The sequence below is a fragment of the Ahaetulla prasina genome, chromosome 14 (genome assembly GCF_028640845.1).
Source record: "Ahaetulla prasina isolate Xishuangbanna chromosome 14, ASM2864084v1, whole genome shotgun sequence".
NCBI lineage: Eukaryota > Metazoa > Chordata > Lepidosauria > Squamata > Colubridae > Ahaetulla > Ahaetulla prasina.
Window position 1 is genome coordinate 15,408,856 of NC_080552.1, and position 25,105 is coordinate 15,433,960.

Sequence of the window (25,105 nt, forward strand, 5' to 3'; positions counted from 1 at the left end):
CCTTCTTCAAGGCATGTTAAGAGCCCAAAAAGCACATGGTTATTTTTCATTTTAAAGTCGACATACTGAAAGTAAATTAAATAATTTACAAACAGCACCTTTCTGCATTTTAGGAGGCACACAAAGTATTGTTTTTGTATAAACAGAAACACAAGCAAATAAGCGAGAGTCACAACATACCATTATGGAAGACGAGACGTAACCCAAAGCTAGAGTCGCTAGATTCACCCTGAAACAAACAAGCAAGCTCTTTCAGCAGGCTAAAAGCACTGGGCTAGAAACTGGGAGACTGGGAGTTCTAGTTCTGCCTTAGGCATGAAAGCCAGCAGGGTGACTTTGGGCCAATCACCAGGAGACTGTGAATTCTAGTCCCGCCTTAGGCATGAAAGCAGGCCAGGTGACTTTGGGCCAATCAACAGGAGACTGTGAGTTCTAGTCCCGCCTTTGGCATGAAAGCCAGCTGGGTGATTTTGGGCCAAACACCAGGAGACTGTGAGTTCTAGTCCCACCTCTGACATGAAAGCCAACTGGGTGACTTTAGGCCAATCACTAGGAGACTGTGAGTTCCAGTCCCGCCTTAGGCATGAAAGCCAGTGGGATGACTTTGGGCCAATCACCAGGAGACTGTTGTTGTTTTTTTTGAATTTATATCCCTCCCTTCTCTGAAGACTCAGGGCGGCTTACATTGTGTTAAGCAATAGTCTTCATCCATTTGTATATTATATACAAAGTCAACTTTTTATTGCCCCCAACAATCTGGGTCCTCATTTTACCTACCTTATAAAGGATGGAAGGCTGAGTCAACCTTGGGCCTAGTGGGACTTGAACTTGCAGTAATTGCAAGCAGCTGTGTTAATAACAGACAGTCTTAGTCTGCTGAGCCACCAGAGGCCCTTTAGATTAGAACTGTGAGTTCTAATCCAGCCTTAGCCATGAAAGTCAACTGGGTGACTTTGGGCCAATCGCCCGGAGATTGTGAGTTCTAGTCCCGCCTTAGGCATGAAAGCCAGCTGGGTAGCCCAATGGGAGAAGAAGAGGTATAGCATTGAGGTCTCTCTCCAGAACTCAGCATTCTAAGTAGGCCATTTTAAAAGACATCTGTGTTCAGCGTCATGAAATAGAACAAGGATCCAGCTGGCCGCAATCTGTCACTGTTATAAATTGCCACCATCAGGAATGCCTCTCTCTCCATTCCCTTTCCCGTCCAGCGCTCGGTATCATTTTGACAGCTGCTCCGATAACCTTTTCAATTTGCATGAACCAGCGCTGTCTGCCTACTAGCAGTGGCCCTCTCGTGCTTCGCTTGATTTAACATTTCATATAAAACACTTTTTTCTAACAGTGACATCCGTACCCTTCGACGTGGAGCCACATGCCGTGCTGCTCGCAGAGTTCCCGCAGTCGACCGAGTTTGTCTGTGTGGCCTGCCCCAGGGGTGCCTGCACGGAGGGGAAACGGACAATAGGAGGCTGAGAAGACAGAGCTATTAAAGACGGAGAGGAACAACCGCAAAGCTCTTCAAATGGTGTTGGAACACAACCCACCCCCTCCATCACTCCCGGTCCACCCTTCTCTTTCCCCATGGGAATTGCTCCTGCCTCTCTTCCCTAATTGTTTCCTAGTGAGTATTTCTTCCTCTCGTTCCTCAAGGCCATCCTGTGCTGGTCCGCCAGCAGCCTGCGGAGCTGGCAGCGGAGTCAGACAGTGAGAAGGCTGGGGAGGACAATGGCCCAGTCCTGGAGTCAGGGGAAGGCCCGGACGAGGGCTCTGTGTCGGAGGCAGAGATGGGGCCAGGGCCATCTGGGAGCGATGCGCGGGCTCCGGAGCCTCCAGAAGCAGACAGCAGAGAGGCAGAGGAACAGGAGGAGCCTGTACCTAGTGCACGCATGCCAAGAGCTGCCAGAAGGCAAGAGCAGCTAAAGCAAAAAGGACGACTCAGGAGTAAGGCCAGGAGATGACAGGCCCCTCCCATAAGGCTTAAAAGAGCAGCAACGGCTCTTGGGCTCTTTGTAGGAAAGCAACGTTGTTCCAATTGTTTCTAGTCGGTGTCTCTTGTTTCTGAACTTCAGGGGCTTTGCCAAGAAAAGCCTTTGGCAGAGTGTCAAAGAAGCTAAAGTTTTGTAATAAGGCCGAAGGACTTTTTCTGAAGGACTTTGTTTTGGAATTAATTTGGACTAAGCTGAGAATGAAGTAATTCTCAACTGTTCTAATAAAATATGTTTGTATAGGACTGATTGTGTCTGGTAATAACTACTTGGGCCTGGGTCACAACACATCCATTCATTCCATCACAGAAGTAGAGAAAGGCGCGATCCACCAACGATACCGACAACTTCATACCACATACACACACATATACAAACACAGATTCACATCATCCTCATCCTCTTTTAATGACCCCATAATCCCTTGCGGGATGAAGTCCGGGCAACTGAATAGAGCTAAGTATTTACTGGCTGGATGCCCTTCCTGTTGCCAATACGGAGTTATATTCAACAGATATATTCTCAATGCGCCCAGAGAGAGAAATATCTGCCCCTACCTAGGATCAAACTCACCGCCTCCTGATTGTGAGGCGAGAGCTCCACCTCTAGGCCACCGCACCACTTAAACACAGACTCACATGCATACACCGACAAAACCTCATCACATTTTCTGATGGGTGGAAATAGCCTGCTTTCCCACATGGGCCACTCTTAAGTATCTTCTTGCCAAATCCCTCTTTGTACTCTGTCTCGACTCCGCTTCCTCCGTGACTTACTAACATTTGTTATGGGACGAAACCCAGGGGTGAAATCTGAACGGGTTTGCTATTGGTTCCCTGGCCGCGCATGTGCAGTGTGTAACAAAAGGAGGCTTGGAAAGGAAAGTAGAACAGCCGGGGGGAGATCAGCTGTGCTGCGCGATTTAACTTCACTAGAAAGCAGGATTTCCTGCTTTCTATCAAAGCTAAACCGCACGGCACAGCTGATCGTTGGAAATCAGCTGTTTTAAACTACCGGTTCTCCCGAACCGGAGCGAACCGGTAGCATTTCACCCCTGACGGACACCCCTCCCCAAAGCACTGCAGAAAAAAAACAGCTTGTTTACATTAGCTAAAAAAAAAACACCACCCACCAGCATTGGCCACCAGTAATATAGGCAGCTTTCCAGATTCAAGGTCCTCCTTGATCAGTCTGTCCAACAAAGCGACATCCTATCGCCAAGCGAAATAAAGGGGGGAAAAAGAGAGAGAGGGAATAACATGAAGGAAGCATAAAAACAGGCGACACTAGACTTACTGTTTTCTGCTTTTTTAATAATAATAATAATAATAATAATAAAAAAGCAAACAAACCTTACCATTTGATGCTGGGAGCCAAACATCGTGTTGCATGGCACTCGGCACATGCAGGAAAGAGGTAAGCCAAGCTGCAGAAAGAGATACAAAATCCAGGGTAGTCTTTGACTTAGGGCTGGCTGCTTAGCAATCATTCAAAGTTATTACAGACCCCCCCCCCAAAAAAAAAGATACTGATTACATAATAATTTTCCTTTGGGTCACAGTTAAAAAAAAAAGATTTACAAATACCTTTGATAAGTCTCCGTCAGTTGTATTTAAGATGTTCAGAATATTGCAAAGGGGTCTGTTTTTGGTTTACTGTATTTTTCGGAGTATAAGACGCACTTTTTGCCCCCTAAAAGAGGGTGAAAATTTGGGTGCATCTTATACACCTAATGTAGCCAAAAACGCGAGGCACGGAGGAGTCGATGGTCTGTGGCAATTCCTGCAGCCTGGAACAGCTGATTGGGGGTATTCCGAGGGCCAATCCACCCGCCAATCAGCTGCTTCTGCTGAATAAGGCTGCAATAATATGCTGAAGCTGACCTCGCTGTTTGCTATTTGCTGCAAGGACGTGTCAGAGTTTGCAGCAGCAATCACATCCAGAAAGCACCCACAAGTAACTCATTCAGCAGTATTCAATAACTTCTTTTTATAGATAATATATGAAGTAAATATACAATAACAAAAGCAGGTTTTCCAATGTGGTAGTAAATATTAGCAAAACACAAGCAGAGGAGAGGAGTTTCAGTTTTGACCAGCGGACTAGTTTAGACTAGTTCAGCACAGACTCAAAGCTGCAGAGCTAAGCCACGCCCAGGCTCCTTGCTGTCTCCTTCCTTGTTGCTCACACAGCAAATACTGTTTCAGTTTCCAAACAGCCCTCAACTCTCTTACACACTGACAGGACGCTAGCCAGATGAATACCGATGGATGCTGGTAGGCAGAGGCAGACTTTTTTTTTTCTTATTTTCCTCCTCAAAAACTAAGGTGCATCTTATACTCTGGAGTGTCTTATTACAGTAGTTTAAACTCTCTGCAATGAGCGATACATCGGAGGGCATCGTCTCACAATCAGTAAGGGCACTGACCATTTCTTTGGTTGTAGCCTAACATGATTTTAAACTAAAACACTTCACTAATAACAGGATTACAGGTACAACTGATTAAGAGGGCCAGTTTGCACTAGTGGTTAAGGCACCAGGCTAGAAAGCAAGACACCATGAGTTCTAGTCCAACCTTAGCCATGAAAGTCAACTGGATGACTTTGGGCCAATGGCCAGGAGATTGTGAGTTCTAATCCCGCCTTAGGCATGAAAGCCATCTGGGTGACTTTGGGCCAATGGCCAGGAGATTGAGAGTTCTAGTCCCGCCTTAGGCATGAAAGCCAGCTGGGTGACTTTGGGCCAATGGCCAGCGGCTGCGAATTCTAGTCCTGCCTTAGCCATGAAAGTCAACAGGGTGGCTTTTGACCAATCACTAGGAAACTGTGAGTTCTAGTCCCATTTTAGCCATGAAAGCCATCTAGGTGACTAAGACTAGTCATTCTCTCTCAGCCCAATTCATCTCACAGGGTTGTTGTAGGGAAAAATAGGAAGGAAGGAGAAGCATTAGATAATCACAGTGGAACATAAACAAACCGACCGATCAAATTAACAGAAGTTTACTGGTAACAATGATTTGCAGCCCAAAAGCCCTGCACCCATTTCAACTTACCTGACTACAGAGGAATTGGCTCAAGCCGGTTCGTGCTGCGGCACTGATGTAAACCATTGGCTGCTTGTTATATAAGGCATTAAAGCCTTCGGTGGCATAATCTTCATACCGGGAGTGAATCACCAGCTTGCAGACTTTCAAAAGCCCTTCGCGATCATCTTCATGGTAATAGGCTGACCCGTTTTCAAACCTGTTTAAGAGCAATGATGCATTAAACGTTGAGCATCCTGGAAAGGGTGCCAGCTCACCTGCTTCACGTTAAGCGTAAGCAATTATTCCCAGCAATCTTTCTGAAAAATCTTGGGGGGTGGGAGGAAAACACTATGTTAAAGCTTGTAATTAAATGAATTCTGAAAGACACAGAAATTGGGCTATGGACATGCAGAATGAGATGCCATCAAAGTGGATCGCCAGCTGAATGTAGTGCTTATCAACTGGCAATAAGAAGCGCACTGGCTCAGCGACTTAATCACGCTGGAGGTGGTCTCCACCAGTTCGAGTCTTAGCACTATGTGGCAGGGTGATCTCCCATCACTTGCCTCAGCTCAAAAAGCATGTTCTATGCAAGTAGATAAATAGGTACCATTTCGGTGGGGAGACGAGCTGGTGCTCCGTGCAGGCATTCAGATTTCTGACAGCTATGAACCTTCCCCATTGCACTGCCCGCTTGCGAGGCAGCTCCAGGAAGGGACAGGGTTTTGGATGCTGCTGCAGGAAGAGCCACTCGCCTTTCTTTCTGGTACAAAGCCAGTTCACCCTCCTGTGGCGCACCTTGGGAAGTGCACGTCCTATAAAAGGGCTGGAACCTCGGCAAGCCAAATAACTACTCTGCTGATACTTTGGCTATTGTAATCCCACCATAGGCCAGCGATGTCAAACTCAAGACCCACAGGATGGTATTACAAATATCCAAAGTGTCAATTGTAATAATTAAAATCTTCACTTTACCTTACTTATGTCAAATAACATTGTTAAAATTACACCTATATCATCCACAATATATCTATTATAACAATTACATTCTAATTAACATTACATCCATCTCTTAAATATAATATTTAATCCAAGTTCCTAAATTTTACTATTGCTTACCCCTGAAGGTTGGACAGAAAAATTAAAGAAACTAAGTCGGAAATATGAACTATTTTTGAGAGATTGCTAAGGGAAGAAAGACATTTTAGAAGAAACCTTGGTGAATATTGGAAGATGGAATGTTGTTTTGATATTGATTGATGAAGGTTGGATATTAAAAACTACGTACTTTATTCAAGAATAAACACTAACTCAATTGGAAACTTTGGAGAATTCTAGGAGTGGAATGGTCTGATATATAATGGAGTGGAAGAAAAGTATCTTCTTTGTCTTTGGAAGGGGAGTGGAGGTTTTAAGGAACGACTATGGATTATGATTTGTGCTAGATTTTAATTTTTGTTGTTAGTTTTATACCCTGTACTCGGTTCTCGGAAGTCCTGGGGGTGGGGAGGAAGGAAGGGAGGGGAGGGGTAGAAAATGGATTGATAGTTAATGTACAAAGATGATTGAAGATGTATAATTAATGTAAGATCGGACCTGCCTGGTTACTACTTTAGAATGAAGGGAAAGAAGGAGTAGAAGAGAGAAGGAGGAAAGAGAAGAGGAGGAGGAGGAAAGGAAGGAAGGAAGAGGGGAAGAGGGAGAAGAAAGGAATAGGGAGGAAAGAGGAGAGGATGTAGATAAGAGAGGGGGAGGATGGTTATGGAAAGTAGAAGAAGGTAAAGAAGGAGAGTAAAAGGAAAAGGAAGGGGGTGGTGACCAGGCAGATCCGATTAATTGTATATGAGGGTACATTAAATATGTTATTGGATATGTTATTGGATAAGAATGTCAAAATAAAACTTTTTAAAACAAAAAAAAAAAAAGACCCACAGGATGGATCTGGCCTGCAATGTGGTCGGATCCAGCCCATGGGGCCGTCCTCGTCTACCAGGGATGAAATGCTCCCGGTTCCGACCGAATCAGCCGATCCGGCAGCGATGGTGACGGATGGTTCGGAGAACCGGTAGCAAAAATCTCTGCCCCCACCCCCACTCCTGCCCATGCCCACCCAATCGCCTGGTCGCCCGCTTGCCGCTTCTTTTAAAAAATGCTTTTAAAAGTAAAAAAAAAAAGATTGCATGCCACAGCTGATCACCCCCGCATGCTGTTCTACTTACTCCATGTCTCTTTTTGGCATGCACTGCGCGCATGCATGCACCTTGCATTTTATGTATGGTGCGCACTGCACATGCGCACAAAGCGCACACATGCGCACCCAGGGAACTGGTAGTAAACCAGTTCAGATTTCTCCACTGTCTACTCTACCCAATGTGAAGAGGGAAGATCGGGCCAGCATGGTTTTGGCCCGGTCTACCCAATGCGAAAAGGAAACATGGCAGCAGTTTGGAGAGTGGCGTCAAGCTGGCCACGCCCACCCAGTTGGCTGTGCTCACCTAGCTGGCCACACCCAGTCACATCTCCCAGCTCCTCCAAGGTCAACCACAGCCCTAATGTGGCCCTGAATAAAATTGAGTTTGACACCCTTGCCATAGGATAATAACAATAATAGTACTGACAGTAAAAGTAGCCGTTTGTTTTCCTAATTAGTTTTTTTTTGTGTTTACATTTATATCCCGCCCTTCTCCGAAGACTCAGGGCGGCTTACAGTGTGTAAGGCAATAGTCTCATTCTATTTGTATATTTACAAAGTCAACTTATTGCCCCCCCAACAATCTGGGTCCTCATTTCACCTACCTTATAAAGGATAGAAGGCTGAGTCAACCTTGGACCTGGTGGGACTAGAACCTGCAGTAATTGCAGGCAGCTGTGTTTTAATAACAGGCTTCTTACCTACCTGAGCCACCCCGCGGCCACACCAGTTTCTGGATGTTTAGATTAAATGGGACTTTCTTTCGTGATAAAGGATACACGCACAACACAAGGGTACCTGAAGAGCCTGCAGAGCCACAGAGTTGTGTCAGAAAGGATTTTGGTGGTGAGTTTTCTCAGTCTGTCTCTGTCCAGGACGGAAATATAAGCCGCCAAGCTGTGTCCTAAGAGAGCCATGTGACCTTGCTCCCCCACATTCTGAAGCCTGCAAATGGGGGTTGGGGAGGAGGAAAGAGAGAACATGAAACAAATCACACTTCTCTTTGTAGGCTGAGAAAAGCCTTTCCTAATACACTGCTCAAAAAAATAAAGGGAATACAAAAATAAGACATCCTAGATCTGAATGAATGAAATATTCTTACTGTATATCGAAAAATGATCAAGGGGCATTTTACTGGATGTATTATAATTAAGCGGTATTTATTTTCGGTTGGAAAGAGTGATTAGACAGCTGTTCAAGCTGGTGTTGGCTCTAGACCAAGTTAAAATCCAGTCCACTGTATGCTGTAGATTGGATTTTAATTTCCTTTTCAGCCATTATTGGCTTGATGGTTTCCTTCCTCTGCTGGCTTCTAAAGATCTTTTCTTTTCAAGAGAACACTTGGGTTGTAGACTTCAGTTCCTCTGCCACCTGAAACGTCAACCTTCAAACCTTTTTCTGGCTAGTTCTTCACTTCCTTAAACTGCTTCCTTAATTGTTAATTTTTTTATGTTTACAGAGGTAATCAACATTGCCTACCACTAATTTTTCCCCCTAAGAAGCAGGAAATCAAACCTGTAGATCAGGAAACATGGGCTTCCACCAATTTGTCATCATTTTAATCTTTCTGAAAGATGCTGGAGTTCCCCCTGCATCCACCCAAGGCATAAGAATATTTGCAAAACCCGATTTCCTTAGATTTTGCTTTAAGCATGCTTTTTTTAAAGGAATGTTTTAAAAAGAGCAAGGTATTAGGTATATTATGTGTTCAGAGAGAATCTTAAAGATAACAACTTTGGGTCCTTAAAAAACATGAGCAAAACTCATCCTTCTGTAAGAGAGGTACAGCCTGGGAGGCGGAGTCAAGAAAGTACTCAGCCTAGAATCATTACATGTCCACAAATGCTGCAAGTCCAATCCCTCTTGAATTCTCCTGACTCTTGTTTAGCAGTAATTCAATGCTGACCCTTAACTGACTAGATTCTTCTGTAGAGATTTGAGCAATCAATCTTAAGTAGAACTTAATGTGTGGTCCCGATTCTTTGGGCCTGACACCTCCAGCCCGTTCCACAACCTCGACAGATCTTGATTCAACAAAGAGTTACCGATAAGACTGTAGCGATTCTTCTTCTTCATCGCCATGCATTAGGGTCTGAACTAGCTGGAGGATGCTCACCATGTCCTGTCCGCTGGAGGGAGGGAGAGAAACACAAATCCATCTTGGTCACAAGGTGACTTTAAAAGTAGACACGCTTAATATAGGTAAGTCCTCGACTTACGGTCATTTGTTTAGTGACCGTTCAAAGTTACGATGGCACTGTCCTGACCCAGCCTTAACAGAACCCAGAAATAGACTCCTTGTCACACACACACAAAAAAAGACACTCTTTATTTATCTCCTATGAATTAATGGCATTCACGCAGTGAAAAGTTCAGGCAATAATCCTTCAGTGAGTTACCGTATTTTTCAGACTATAAGACGCTTTTTTTTTTGTCTCTCAAAAGGGGGTGAAAATGTCTGTGTGTCTTATAAACCAAATATTGCCGAAGCGCCACCCACCCGCCAGCTGTTTTTTTCTTTTTTTCTTCTTTTGCCTCTGCACGTCCCATTTTCGGGGCTTTTTTCAGCCCATTTTTGAGGCTCTTTTTTTTGGCAATTTCTGGAAAAAAACAGCCTGAAAAAAGTTTCAAAAATGGGCCAAAAAAGCCTTGAAAATGGGCTGAAAAAAGCCTCAGAAATAGGCTGAAAGAAGCTTCAAAAATGGGCTGAAAAAGGCTAGAAAACTGGCAGAAAAAAGCCTTGAAAATGACCCAAACAAAGCCTCAAAAACGGGTTGAAAAAAACCTCAAAAATGGGCCGAACAAAGCCTCAAAAACGGGATGAAAAAAGCCTTGAAAACAGGCCCCCCAAAAAAGCCAAAAAAATGGGCTTAAAAAAGGCTAGAAAACTGGCAGGAAAAGGCCTTGAAAATGGGCCGAAAAAAGGCTGGAAAAGGCCCCCAAAAAGACCCAAAAATGGGGCACGCAGAGGCTAACAAAATTTTTGTTGTTGTTTCCCTCTTCTAAATTTAGGTGTACCTTATACTCAGGTGCGTCTTATAGTCTGAAAAATACGGTAACTGCTGTAACAGACCTTATCAGTTCCTTGAAATAACTGCCAAGCTTCCAGCCACAAAGCTGTAAATAAAGTTCTGGCAAGCAGTCTTTGATACACAAAACGCAATGAGCAAAATCTTCAGAAATACGAACTGTTGTCTTCTACGACAACCACTCCCCTTTCCTTCTATTTATTCCCCAGCCACGGAGGGACCATTCAGCCTCCACGTGTGCCTTGCTTCCCGAGTCGACTCCTTGTCCTCAGTTGTTCTCCTCTCCTAACAGCTCTGCCCATACGTGCATCTGGAGCAGGCCCCAGCTGTTCTTCCTCCCCACTTATCTCTGCCTCTGAAGGCAGCTGCCTCTCCGGTGGCTGGGAAATGTCGGACATCCCTGGCTCTATCTCATCCATGAGAGCCTTCCCCAGACTCCAGAACTGGCCCAAGTTCCTCCCCAATCTCCTCATCGTCCGAGTTGGCCGCCAGCTCTGCTGGCAGGTGGCGGGCTACAACAAGCACTAAGAAAAGTGACTTACACCTAGTCCTCACACTTAGGGGTCACATGATGAAAATTCGGGCCCTTGGCAAACCAGGATGTATTGAGGAAGGTTGCAGCCTTCTCAAAGTCACATGATCGCCAATGGCGACCTTTGCTTTTGATAAGCAAAGTCAACGGGGGGAACCTGGTTTTGCTTAGTGGCCGTGTGATTCGCTTAACAACCCATGGCGATTTGCTTAACGACCGCGGCAAGTTGAAGTCCACCCATCTGAAAGTTGCTGTTCTCTTCATGAGGGAGATGGGCGGCTAAGAAGTTTGATATAGAAAACGAAATAAAATAAAGAGTGAGAAACGCTGATGTAGATAGTTGTATTGAGCACGGAATTGGATTCAGTTTATTTATTTATTTATTAATTAAACTTTTATACCGCCCTTCTCCCGAAGGACTCAGGGCGGTGTACAGCCAAGATAAAAAGAAATAAATATACAAAGTTAAAAATCAATTTAAAATACATATTCAATGGTGGCCGAATTAAAACTGTCAAATTGACGAACCTAAAATACCCCATATAAAATTACAGAAGATTTAAAAATTTAAAATTAAAATTTAGAAATTTAAAAAGTCTAAAAAATCAGTCCAGTCCTGCTTGAATGAATAAGTGAATTTTTAATTCCCGGCGAAAGGTCCGAAGGTCAGATATTTGGCGCAAACCGGGGGGAAGGTCGTTCCAGAGAGTAGGTGCTCCAACAGAGAAGGCCCTTCCCCTGGGGGCCGCCAGCCGGCATTGCTTGGCGGACGGCATCCTGAGAAGTCCCTCTCTGTGTGAGCGTACGGGTCGATGGGAGGCATAGGGTAACAGCAGGCGGTCCCGTAAGTACCCGGGCCCTAAGCCATGGAGCGCTTTAAAGGTGGTAACCAAAACCTTGAAGCGCACCCGAAAGACCACAGGTAGCCAGTGCAGACTCCGCAGGAGTGGTGTTACCCGGGAGCAACGTTGCCCCAACGGCCTCTTCAGCTTTACACAAATCAATGATCCATTTGCCCCAATGTTAGCAACCATCACACATCACAACGATGACAATTATTGTGACTATCAGTTACCAACATCATGTGATTTGGCAAATGAATTCAGATTATTCTCTTTCTCCCAGCTCCAATTCCCCAAAATCAAAAAAACCCAAGTTATTAATGGGAGGAAAAAAACCCCATATAAACGAAGAGGGAAAAAACTCCTAATTCTGGGTCATTTACCTGCCTTGAAGCGGCCCAGGAATGTCCTTTCTTGTGTAGTGACTTTCATTTTCTTCTTCAACTTTCCTAATTTTAACACAAAACAGCAGGAATTGGTGACAGGTTGGGCAATATATATATTTTCTGCTACAGCTGGATTTCGTTCAAAAGAGCCACATCGGATTAGCTACATGGCTGGCAGAGGGGCTGAATCCGATCCCTTTTAATGAAATGACAGGCTTAAAAAAATTTCCACGCCAAAACAACAATTGTCAGGCAGTCTTATTTATTTATTTGTCCCATTGTGTACTGCCGTAATCGAAGGATGACTCATCTCTCTTATCAAAAGCAAAGCAGAAGCCGGTCAGATTCGTAACAGGAAATGCCATCCTGACCTCTGAATAATTTTTGTGCTTTCTTTTAAAACCAGCTTTGCATAATTTTCGCAGGAACACGTTAAACCAAAATTATCCTTTTTTTTCTCCCGACAATAGGACAGGCAAGAAAAAAAATCTGTATATGAATAAGGAAATATCTATCATATGCCATCAGCTGTTTAAAGTTTATTTTAGGGTGACTGCTTAGCTGCGGTGATGTAACTAAGGCTGACGTCATTAACCTAATTCGCTGGGTGAGAAGACACGTTACAGCCTCTGTCACTAGAGAAGTTGGATTCACACGCCATGCTAGAATAAATTCTAGTGAAGGGGGGGGCTGGTTGGTGGGTTACTGCAGTGTGTGAACACAGTTCCCTTCCAGCTCTAGTCTGACTGACTGAAGTATATATTTCCCCAAAACAGGATCTACAAGCACAATCTATTAGCAGCAATCCTCTTGAAATTCTGCCAAGGCAAGTCGATTAAATACCTTTGATTGTCTTCAAGCAGTTTCATTGCCTCATTGAGATTCTTTCCCATTTCTGCTAAGGTAGGGTCCACCATCTGTTATTTAGAAAGAAAAGATGAAAAAAAAACAAACCAAAGTCAGTTATATGGTAAAGTTCCAATTCTTCTCACGTTCCCAAACCTTATAAATCATTTTTTTAAAAAAGCTTCTCTTGAGCCATTTCTGGACTCGTGCCCTCTTGGGTTGAAAGTCACAATCTGCTATAGGCATATTGCTAGCAATGCTATTGCTATTGCTATTATGCTATTGCATAATAGCATATTGCTAATTGTTAATGATATTCCTAAGTGCTATTTCGCCCTTAGACTTATATACTGCTTCGCAATGCTTTAGTGTCCTCTCTAAGCGGTTTACAAAGTCAGCCTGTGGCCCTCAACAATCTGGCTCCTCATTTTCTGACCTTGGAAAGATGGAAGGCTGAGTCAACCTTGAGCAGGTCAGGATCGAACTGCTGGTAGTCGTCAGAGTTAGCTTGCAATACAACATTCTAACCACTGCGCCACCACGGCTCATAATGGGAACTGTAGCCTCCCATAACCAGAGGAAGTCAGTCCAACGAAAGCTGAATCTAGAATACAGCTTGCCTGTTTGGAACCCTCACCATATCTCTGACATCAATACAATTGAACGTGTCCAGAAATATTTTACAAGAAGAGTTCTCCATTCCTCTGAAAACAACAAAATACCTTGTTCCACCAGACTTGAAATCCTAGGCTTAGAAAACTTGGAACTCCATCGCCTTTGACAAGACCTAAGTTTAACTCACAGAATCATCTATTGTAATGTCCTTCCTGTTAAAGACTACTTCAGCTTTAATTGCAATAATACAAGAGCAACCAATAGATTTAAACTTAATATCAACTGCTTTAATCTAGATTGCAGAAAATATGACTTCTGTAACAGAATCATCAGTGCTTGGAATATTTTACCTGACTCTGTGGTCTCTTCCCATAATCCTAAAAGCTTTAACCAAAAACTTTCTACTATTGACCTCACCCCATTCCTAAGAGGACCATAACGGGCGTGCATAAGCGCACAAACGTGCCTACCGTTCCTGTCCTATTGTTTTTCTTTTCTTCTTCCTATATATATATGCTTATATATATGCTTATACCTCCTAATATTTACTCATATATATGTTTATATACTATATAATCTTTTTGTATGATACTTACATATATTGTTGTGACAAAATAAAAAAATAAAAAAATAAAATGAATTGAAGAACTGTTTTAAGAAATGTCTCAGTTTTCTTTTAAAAGTCCTCGCTGCCATTTGCGTGTGTGTATGTGTATGTAAAAGTACATTAAACTCTAGAGCCACCATGGGAGACACCGTGTTAATGGAAAATTCTGATTTGAGTTATGCTGTCCATTTTCCACAGTGAATCATCATAGGTTGTCTGGAACTTTCCTCTCTTTTTCACATTTGCCTTTCAGAGATTCCACAGAGTTAAAAAAATCTGAGATCGTCTTCATTGAAGAACAGCGGTTAAGGGTTGGGTAACTTCAAATACTTGATTATCCTCACTTTTTTTAATTTCTGGAGAAATTTGGTGAGATTAAGGGGTAATCTAGATATTATCCCCCCTTTTTTTAAATTTCTGGGGAAATTTGGTGAGATTAAGGGGTAATCTAGGTATTATCCCCACTTTTTTTAAATTTCTAGGGAAATTTGGTGAGATTAAGGGGTAATCTAGGTATTATCCCCACTTTTTTTAAATTTCTGGGGAAATTTGGTGAGATTAAGGGGTAATCTAGGTATTATCCCCATTTTTTTAATTTCTGGAGAAATTTGGTGAGATTAAGGGGTAATCTAGGCATTATCCTCACTTTTTTAAACTTCTGGGGAAATTTGGTGAGATTAAGGGGTAATCTAGATATTTTAAATCTCCCTTTTACCCCCGCAAAATCAATCTTGATTTTTTGGACGACATGCCATTCAAGTCTTAGTGCATTCCTATTTTACAAGAGAAAACCTAGGCTGTAAGGAGTAAGCATTTGCTCGTGGGAATAATGCATTAGTTTAAAAAGCTGATATATATGAATTTAAGATAAGTTCTATAGGAAGAGCTGCAGTTATGTTATTTATAATTGCTGCCTGGTCTGAGGATTAAAAGAAAGTAATAAGAAATACAGTAAAATGATGGTTAGTGCTTTAAGGCATCAAGCGCACATACACATAAACACAACCCAAATAGCCTGAAAAGGGAGTGGGTTTGTACCCAGCATCACGTCAACGAATCCACAGCAACAAAACACACACCTAATTATTATGTACAGCTCAGGTTAACAAGGAGATAAATATTTTTCAAAGTACTTGGAGGGTGACTGGTAATAGCAGCCTTTTCAGAAATATAAGCGATATCACCATAACATAACTTGCATAAGCAACCAGTGGATTTGAGAAAATATTAACTTTAACAAATGATATTGGCTTCAACAAATGACATGAGCTCCTCCCTACATTTTCCCCCTCCTAAGGGTAAAAGTAAAGGTAAAGGTTCCCCTCGCACATATGTGCTAGTCGTTCCCGACTCTAGAGGGGGGCAGTGCTCATCTCCGTTTCAAAGCCGAAAAGCCAGCGTTGTCCGAAGACGTCTCCGTGGTCATGTGGCCGGCATGACTCAACGCCAGAGGTGCACGGAAGGCTGTTCCTTTCCTACCAAAGGTGGTCCCTCTTTTTCTACTTGCATTTTTGACCTGCTTTCGAACTGCTAGGTTGGCAGAAGCTGGGACAAGGAATGGGAGCTCACCCCATTACGCGGCAGCACTACGAATTTGAACTGCTGAACTGCCAACCTTTCTGATCAACAAGCTCAGCATCTTAGCCACTGAGCCACCGCATACCTCTGCACCACCGCGTCCCTAAGGGTACCTTGTATTATTTCTTATATATTTAAAAGTTGGAGCTGAAGGTCTGATCCACCTTTAAAATAAAAAAAGGGAAGGTGAACGAGCTGGCTGGTATCTCACAGCTGCATCAACTCTGCTGGGCTGCAGATGTTACTAGAAACCATATTCCCAACGGGGGTCTGTAAGCATTTGTTTTCAATGTTTATCAAGCACAGGGAGCGAGCGAGATTTCTGCTGGCGTTTGGATAAAGCCTCCCAGCTTAAAAAGTGTCCCTTCTATATAATAAATTCTATATAATAAATTCTATATAATAAATAAATAATAAAGGGGCCGTGGATAGCTCAGGCTGTAAGGAGCCTGTTATTAGAACACAGCAGCCTGCAATTACTGCAGGTTCAAGCCCGGCCCAAGGTTGACTCAGCCTTCCATCCTTTATAAGGTAGGTAAAATGGGGACCCAGATTGTTGGGGGGGCAATAAGTTGACTTTGTAAATATACAAATAGAATGAGACTATTGCCTTACACACTGTAAGCCGCCCTGAGTCTTCGGAGAAGGGCGGGATATAAAGGTAAATAAATAAAAAAAAATTACCTGTAATGTTAATTTCTTTTCTTGAAGGACCATTAGGCTAATCATCGTATAATATTCCTGACAGGCTCAGCTTATTTCATTCCTTCATTTGCTACAGAAAGATGCTCTTATCTCACTTAATATGACTTGGCAATGGTCTACCTGTGTGCTTTGCAAGCCATAATAACTGAGGTCAAGATGGCAAGCCACGGTTTACTAAAAGAAGCATTACACGGAATTGGTCAAACAAGCGTGTTCTAAATTCTTTTCCACCCGATGAAATAGAGAGATCATTATTGCAAAAACCAGACAAAATATACCACGGGTAAGGAGGGAATTAGTTAAAGTAGTATTTACTGAATTATTTTCATATTATAAAAGTTTAGGGGGTCAGTGAACCATCTGAAACTGGTCAATGAGCTGAAGATGTGGTGGCTCGCTGGCTAAGACGCTGAGCTTGTCGATCAGAAAGGTCGGCAGTTCAGCGGTTCGAATCCCTTGTGCCGCGTAATGGGGTGAGCTCCCGTGACTTGTCCCAGCTTCTGCCAACCTAGCAGTTCGAAAGCACGTAAAAAAAAAAATGCAAGTAGAAAAATAGGGACCACCTTTGCTGGGAAGGGAACAGCGTTCCGTGCGCCTTTGGCGTTGAGTCATGCTGGCCACATGACCATGGAGACGTCTTCGGACAGCGCTAGCTCTTCGGCTTTGAAACAGATATGAGTCGCCCCCTAGAGTGGGAATGACTAGCACATATGTGCAAGGGGAACCTTTACCTTTTTAAGTAATGCCTTTTTGGTAATGCCAAGTTATGACAAATAAACTAAGTGCAATTTGTGTGCTTTTTTTGGGACATGGCAAATAAAGGCACGGTGGAACCTGCCTTTTTCTAAGGAACCGCTGGGTAACTTGAGAATTCTGTCACAGCTTTTTAACATTTAAAAACCAATTTGCTCATGTGACGTCATGTTTCCCGTTTTCGTATATTTAATTTTCAGACAAAAATAATTGGGACTGCCAGTTGGGCAAGGCTGTCCCGATTGTCCTCAATCAACTGGGAAGGACCATTACATGGATTTAAACTATATAGGTAGTCCTCGACTTACGACCACGATTAAGCCCAATATTTCTGTTGGTAAGCGAGACAGCTGTTCAGTGAGTTTTGCCCCATTTTCCCGACCTTTCTTGCCACAGTTGTTGAGCGAATCACTGCAGTCGATAAGTTAGTAAACCTGATTGTTAAGTTAATCTGGCTTCCCTATGGACTTGGCTTGTCAGAAGGTTGCAAAAGGAGATCATAACATAACATAACATCAGAGTTGGATGATGTTGGAAGGAACCTTGGAGGCCTTCTAGTCCAACCCCCTGCCCAGGCAGGAACCCTACACCATCTCAGTCAGATGGTTATCCAACATTTTCTTAAAAACTTCCAGCGTTGGAGCATTCACAACTTCTGGAGGCAAGTCATTCCACTGATTAATTGTTCTAACTGTCAGGAAATTTCTCCTTAGTTCTAGGTTGCTTCTCTCCTTGATCAGTTTCCACCCATTGCTTCTTGTCCTGCCCTCAGGTGCTTTGGAGAACAGCCCGACTCCCTCTTCTTTGTGGCAGCCCCTGAGATATTGGAATACAGCTATCATGTCTCCCCTAGTCCTTCTTTTTGTTAAACTAGGCATACCCAGTTCCTGCAACCGTTCTTCATATGTTTTATCCTCCAGTCCCCTAATCATCTTTGTTGCTCTTCTCTGCACTCTTTCTAGAGTCTCAACATCGTGTGACCTCAGGACATGGCTAAACAATCGTAAGTATGAGCTGGTTGCCAAGCATCTGGAATTTCGATCACGTGACCAGGGAGATGCTACCAAAGGTTGTAACTGTGAAAAACGGCACTAAGCCGTTTTTTCCCAGCGACGTCGTAACTGTTTTTTTGTTGTTGTTGCTGTTGTTTTTATTTGCATTTATATCCCGCCCTTCTCCGAAGACTTAGGGCGGCTTACACTATGTCAAGCAATAGTCTTCATCCATTTGTATATTATATACAAAGTCAACTTTTATTGCCCCCAACAATCTGGGTCCTCATTTTACCTACCTTATAAAGGATGGAAGGCTGAGTCAACCTTGGGCCTGGTGGGACTAGAACCTGCAGTACTTGCAGGCAGCTGCTGTTAATAACAGACTGCATTAGCAGTCTGAGCCACAGAGGCCACAACTGTGAGTGGTCACTAAACGAACTGTTGTTAAGTCAAGAACTACCTGTACCTTGGCCTTGAGTCCTGAGAAGAGCATCCCTCGTGTGTCAGTACTGTGAGCCTTGTGGCTTCAAGGAAGCCGACCCAAAATATTGCAATATCTATCAAATATTGTGTAATTTTTCCACCATCAGTTTTTCAACCTATACTGGACCCTCCCATCAGCAAAGCACAGTTATGCTCACAAAACCACAGCAGTCAAGCAGGGCACCCCCAAAGGAAGTAAAAGCCCAGGCTGACAATGTCACTGAACCCATCAGAAAGAACTTTGGACTCTATAAATGTGAACAAACTGGTTTGAAATCCTGATTCCGGAATCAGAAGTAAACACACACTTGCATGCTCTTCCTTGTTCTCTCGGTACCCTTTTATTTTATGGGATTAAAAAGACAGTTGCTTTGGCTTTTGGCTACAGGTGAAGAGTTCTAAAAGAGTTCTGTAAAGAGTATAGGTGGCTTAGTGGCTAAGATGCTGAGCTTGTCGATCAGAAAGGTCGGCAGTTCAGCAGTTCGAATCCCTAGTGCTGCCGCGTAATGGGGTGAGCTCCCGTGACATGTCCCAGCTTCTGCCAACCTAGCAGTTCGAAAGCACGTAAAAAAAAAAATGCAAGTAGAAAAATAGGGACCACCTTTGCTGGGAAGGGAACAGTGTTCCGTGCGCCTTTGGCGTTGAGTCATGCCGGCCACATGACCATGGAGACATCTTCGGACAGCGCTGGCTCTTCGGCTTTGAAACGGAGACGAGCATTGCCCCCTAGAGTCGGGAACAACTAGCACGTATGTGCGAGGGGAACCTTTACCTTTAAAGAGTTCTTTGAATGCCTTTTGAGTGAAAGTCACCACAATTAACCGAGATGTCAACTCGGGAAAATAATCTCACAACATCAGGCGACGTCCAATGAAATACCCGACAAAGCAATTTTCACAGACCCTCCTAATGTATTCCAGTTTCTTCGGAACTGAGAATTGAGGTCAAACTTTGTCAATTCATCGGACCATGTGCTTCCTATCTTATTCACAGAAGCATGGAAATAGCACAAAGGGCTTTTGACACATCGGGAAAAAAAACCCTGAATAAATTGCTCCCAACATTCATAACATGAGCAATAGATTTTTAAATTGTAGTCCATGCGTACAGACTAACCAACCGATGCTTTAAGCATTCAACGTTATTGTATCAAACTACAATTCCTTATCTTGTGCTAGTCATTTATCACCGAGCTCAGAAACATTAATGGCTTCCCTATCAATAAATCTTTGCATGATTCCCTGGCTAATTTTATAGGACCATTTTAGCACCCTTCGAATTAGAGTTACGGGACTGACACTCATTTCTACATTCAGAGCATGAATGACTAAAAATTGATTCATTCAAAGTGGATTTTTTGGGGGAGTGGTCCCAAATCCTCATGAAGTTTAGCTCTCTTAAACGGGAAGAGCATGTTATTTTTTTTAATCCTCCTTTATTATTTTTTTCATAAATAACTCAAGGTGGCGAACGTACCTAAGACTTCCTGTTCCTATTTTCCCCACAACCATGAAGCTGTGACATGGGTTGGGCTGAGAGACGGGGAAGGACTGGCCCAAACTCACCCATGTTAAGTGCCTGTAACTTATACCTTTCAGAATTTGGTAACTGATATCCTTTTGATCAGTGATCGCAGCACCGAAGTCTGAATCCAGGGGCTTACCTAGGAATCCGTTCTCAAAAGATTAACAGAAAGTCAAAGTTTTGGCTTTCTCTTCCACTGCTGGGATTATATCTATGTCAGGCAAGTGACTTTATCAAACAAATCTCGACATACAGTTACATACTTGTCCACATTTACCATATAAATGGCATTGGATAGGTACACGAATGTGTGCCAAGAAAAAGGATCTAATCTATTCACAGCTGCAGGCCACAAATTTGCTTGTCGGTATAAAATAAAAACAAACAAGCACCTCCAAATATCTGATTTGCATACCTCAGTTTCCCCCACAATTGGAGCAGTTCACAAATAACAAAGATTGCAACTTCCCAAACTTTTGGGCTGAGAATTCAGAACCGCAGTTCCAGGACAGTTGAAAGGCCTAGAATTAAGGAATCTGGATCTCCCCACTCCTAGCCCAGCTCCTTTCCCACTGAACCACCCTATTGGCTCTCTCTGAATACAGACACCCTGATGTAAGTAGAAGTATATCACGGAATGAACGGAAATCATTTAATGCAGGAGTCTCCAACCTTGGCAATTTTAAGACTTGTGGACTTCAACTCTGGGAGTTGAAGTCCACAAGTCTTAAAGTTACCAAGGTTGGAGACCCCTGATTTAATGCATGAATTGGTCATGAAGGAAATTATGAAAGTAACAAATACCTATGCGCATATATAAGTACCTATGTGTGCACACATGAACACATTTGTGTTTGTGCAACATATATAATATATACTGTATAATAAAATGCACATGTATTCATATATATTTGTTTTCTGAAGTTTTCGTGGGTGTTTGTATGTAGGTCTTTGGTTATTTGGGTTTTCTCCCGCGTAAAATTAGAACTGCCTTGGCGACGTTTCAACAAAGTCTCATTTGTCATCCTCAGGCTTCAGCTTCGTACTCCTAGAAGCACGAAGCTGAAGCCTGAGGATGACGAATGAGACTTTGTTGAAACATCACCAAGGCACTTCTAATTTTACGTGGGAGAAAACCCAAATAACCAAAGACCTACACACACACACACACACATATATATATTAAGGCAATAAACACATGTGTGCGTGCACAGACATATTAAGGCAATATACACACATACATATACATACGCACACACATATATATATATAGGCAATATACACATATAATATTAAGGTAATATATAGACACATATATAGTATTAAGGCAATACACACGTACATATTTTATCTGCAAATCCCCTAGAAGCAGGCAACTGTAATACGCAGTACAAAAATGTGATAAGCAAATCATAAATCCATATATTTTAAATGCACAAATGAACATATAGGATTAATGAACAAACACACAGGCACCTATCAATGCATACATATCTATATCTGTACCTATCTATCTATGCATTAATATGTGTGTGTGTTGGTGCATTAATGTATGCATATATCTACATATATCTAGATCTATATCCATCCATATCTATCTATCTATCTATCTATCTATCTATCTATCTATCTATCTATCTATCTATCTATCTATCTACCAACCTACCTACCTACTTAACATCCATCCATCCATCCATCCACCTACCTACAAACATCCAGTTATCTACCTACCTACATAACCTCCATCCATACCATCCATCCATTCACCTACCTACCTAACATCTATCTATCTACTTATCTATCTATCTACCTACCTACCATCCATCCATCCACCTACCTAATTTCTATCTACTTATCTATCTACCTACCGACATAACCATCCATCCACCTACCTACCTAATTTCTATCTATCTACTGATCGATCTACCTACCTACCTAACATCCATACATCCACCTACCTACTTAATTTCTATCTACCTACCTACCTACATAACATCCATCCATCCATCCATCCACCTACCTACCTAGATATATATCTATCTCTACTTATCTATCTACCTACCTACCTACATAAAATCCATCCATCCACCTACCTACCTAATTTCTATCTATCTACTTATCTATCTACATACCTACCTAACATCGATACAACCACCTACCTACCTAATTTCTATCTATCTACTTATCTATCTACCTACCTACCTACAAACATCCAGTTATCTACCTACCTAACATCCACCTACCTACCTACTTAACATCCATCCATCCATCCATCCACCTACCTACAAACATCCAGTTATCTACCTACCTACATAACCTCCATCCATACCATCCATCCATTCACCTACCTACCTAACATCTATCTATCTACTTATCTATCTATCTACCTACCTACCATCCATCCATCCACCTACCTAATTTCTATCTACTTATCTATCTACCTACCGACATAACCATCCATCCACCTACCTACCTAATTTCTATCTATCTACTGATCGATCTACCTACCTACCTAACATCCATACATCCACCTACCTACTTAATTTCTATCTACCTACCTACCTACATAACATCCATCCATCCATCCATCCACCTACCTAGATATATATCTATCTCTACTTATCTACTTATCTATCTACCTACCTACCTACATAAAATCCATCCATCCACCTACCTACCTAATTTCTATCTATCTACTTATCTATCTACATACCTACCTAACATCGATACAACCACCTACCTACCTAATTTCTATCTATCTACTTATCTATCTACCTACCTACCTAACATCCATCCATCCACCTACCTACCCACCTAACATCCACCTATCTATCTATCTATCTATCTATCTATCTATCTATCTATCTATCTATCTATCTATCTATGCAATCGTAGTGATTTGTGCATTAATAATAGGTACTCTATGTGTATGCATATTGTATGTGTGTGTGTGTGTGTGTTTTCTGAGGTTTTCGCGGGTGTTTGTATGCAGGTCTTTGGTTATTCGGGTTTTCTCCCGTGTAAAATTGGAAGTGTCTTGGCGACGTTTCGACGAAGTCTCATTCGTCATCTTCAGGCTTCAGCTTCAGGCTTCAGCTTTGCTCCCAGAAGCACGAAGCTGAAGCCTGAAGATGACGAATGAGACTTCACAACGCCGCCAAGACACTTCCAATTTTATACATATATACATATACATACATATATACTATATATATATATATATATATATATATATATATATATATATATAGAGAGAGAGAGAGAGAGAGAGAGAGAGAGAGAGAGAGAGAGAGAGAGAGAAATCCCTATTATTAATGCAGAAATCCCTTCCATTGCATCCACCACCAGATCCTCCACGATGCAAATACTGGACCAATGTAGGAATATAACCACACGGCAGAGCCTGACATCATTACCCTTCCATTATGAATACGAGACGCATCCTCTCCCTCCTCCCCGCCCCCCATATGGGCTCCTATTACACCTTCACCCCCTCCTTGATCAGCGCCCCCCTTTCCCCAGAGATCTCCCCCGCCCCCCCGGGGGAAGCGCCCACCTTCTCCAAGGAGCTCTCCATGGCCGCGGGTGCTAGAGCGGCAGCGGCGAAGGTCTCCGGCTCCTCCGCTCGGGCTACTTCCGCCTTGGCCGCGGCCTCGGCCGGCTCCACGTCGGCAGCCGCGCTGACGAAGCGCCGGAGCGTGCGGAGGGCGGGGCCGAGGACGCCCCCGCGCGCGCGCCCGCCCGCCCAGGCTCTTTTGAGCCGCCTCGGCTTCCGTAAGCGCGCCGGGATTGACGAGGAGGCGCGACGGGGTTTGGGCGGGGCTACAGCGGGGGAACGTACCAAAAATAATAATAATAACAACAACGCGAAAAACCCGAAGAAAGAAAGAATAAGCTCCAAGGGTGTTTTTTTTTAAAAAAAAAAGTTCAAACCGGAGATACTGAAAATAAAAAAAATCCTTTCGATCGATTTGGGAGAATTTCCACCGGGAGGTTTAAAGCTTTGGCAGAATCATATCAAATTCGTATCAGATTGATATAGTTGATGCATATTTTTTATACATATATGTATATTTTCTTCAAATTATGTTGTTTTATCTATGACAATTGTTCGTGTATACTGTTGTGACAAAAAGAAATAAAAAAAAAATTACTCCACCTCCTCCTTTAGCGAATGGAACATTCCTCACTGGGGTGCGAGGATGGAGATGACGTCTTTCCCCCACCGATGGAGCATGCGCGGGAAGGATGACGCGCAAAGCGAGTTTTGCAGAGTCTGGGTTAGGTTTGGGTTTAGTTAGTGGTAGCCGCGCAGCTGCCTGGTTCGGACGTCTCTGTTCGTGCACGGGGTGGGAGTTAGGTCTGGTAGTGGCTTGCAATTGGCTTGGACCATTGGGATAAAAACATTATTCCAATGAGGAAGAGATCAGTCAATCAATCAGTCAATCAATCAATCCTTTGTATAATACACTCAGAGCATATGCACCAAACTCAAATTCCTTGTGTGTCCAATCACACTTGGCCAATAAAGAATTCTATTCTATTCTATTCTATTCTATTCTATTCTATTCCACTGTTCTATTCTATTCTATTCTATTCTATTCTATTCTATTCTATTCTATTCTATTCTATTCTATTCTATTCTATTCTATTCTATTCTATTCTATTCTATTCTATTCTATTCTATTCCTTTCACTCTTATTCTATTCTATTCCATTCCATTCCATTCCTTTTATTCTTATTCTTATTCTATTCTATTCTATTCTATTCTATTCCTATTCCTATTCCTATTCCTATTCCTAATTCTATCCTATTCCTATTCCATTCCACTCCACTCCACTCCACTCCACTCCACTCCATTCCATTCCATTCCATTCCATTCCATTCCATTCCATTCTATTCTAAACAAGACTTTTATTGGAAGTCACCAGTGGGGTATCATTTGAAGATTCCGCCAGGGATGTTGACATCTGCCCCATAGTTACTCCATGGCTGGGCCATCTTTTGG

At 42.7% G+C, this 25,105-nt stretch overlaps 1 protein-coding gene across 1 annotated transcript in view; it reads right to left on the minus strand.

Moving 5' to 3' along the window:
• PDXDC1 (pyridoxal dependent decarboxylase domain containing 1) overlaps positions 1-23,853 on the minus strand; it is a 44,276-nt gene extending 20,423 nt beyond the window's left edge. Inside the window, exons 1-10 of the mRNA XM_058157249.1 lie at positions 23,654-23,853; positions 12,835-12,908; positions 11,989-12,054; positions 9,248-9,331; positions 8,001-8,147; positions 5,039-5,228; positions 3,343-3,411; positions 3,118-3,196; positions 1,355-1,439; positions 181-229 (exon numbers count right to left, since the gene is read on the minus strand). Of these exons, the coding sequence (XP_058013232.1) occupies positions 181-229; positions 1,355-1,439; positions 3,118-3,196; positions 3,343-3,411; positions 5,039-5,228; positions 8,001-8,147; positions 9,248-9,331; positions 11,989-12,054; positions 12,835-12,908; positions 23,654-23,674 (864 nt within the window). The 5' untranslated portion in view covers positions 23,675-23,853. The remainder of the gene's footprint in view (positions 1-180; positions 230-1,354; positions 1,440-3,117; positions 3,197-3,342; positions 3,412-5,038; positions 5,229-8,000; positions 8,148-9,247; positions 9,332-11,988; positions 12,055-12,834; positions 12,909-23,653) is intronic.
• Between the last annotated feature and the right edge of the window lie 1,252 nt (positions 23,854-25,105).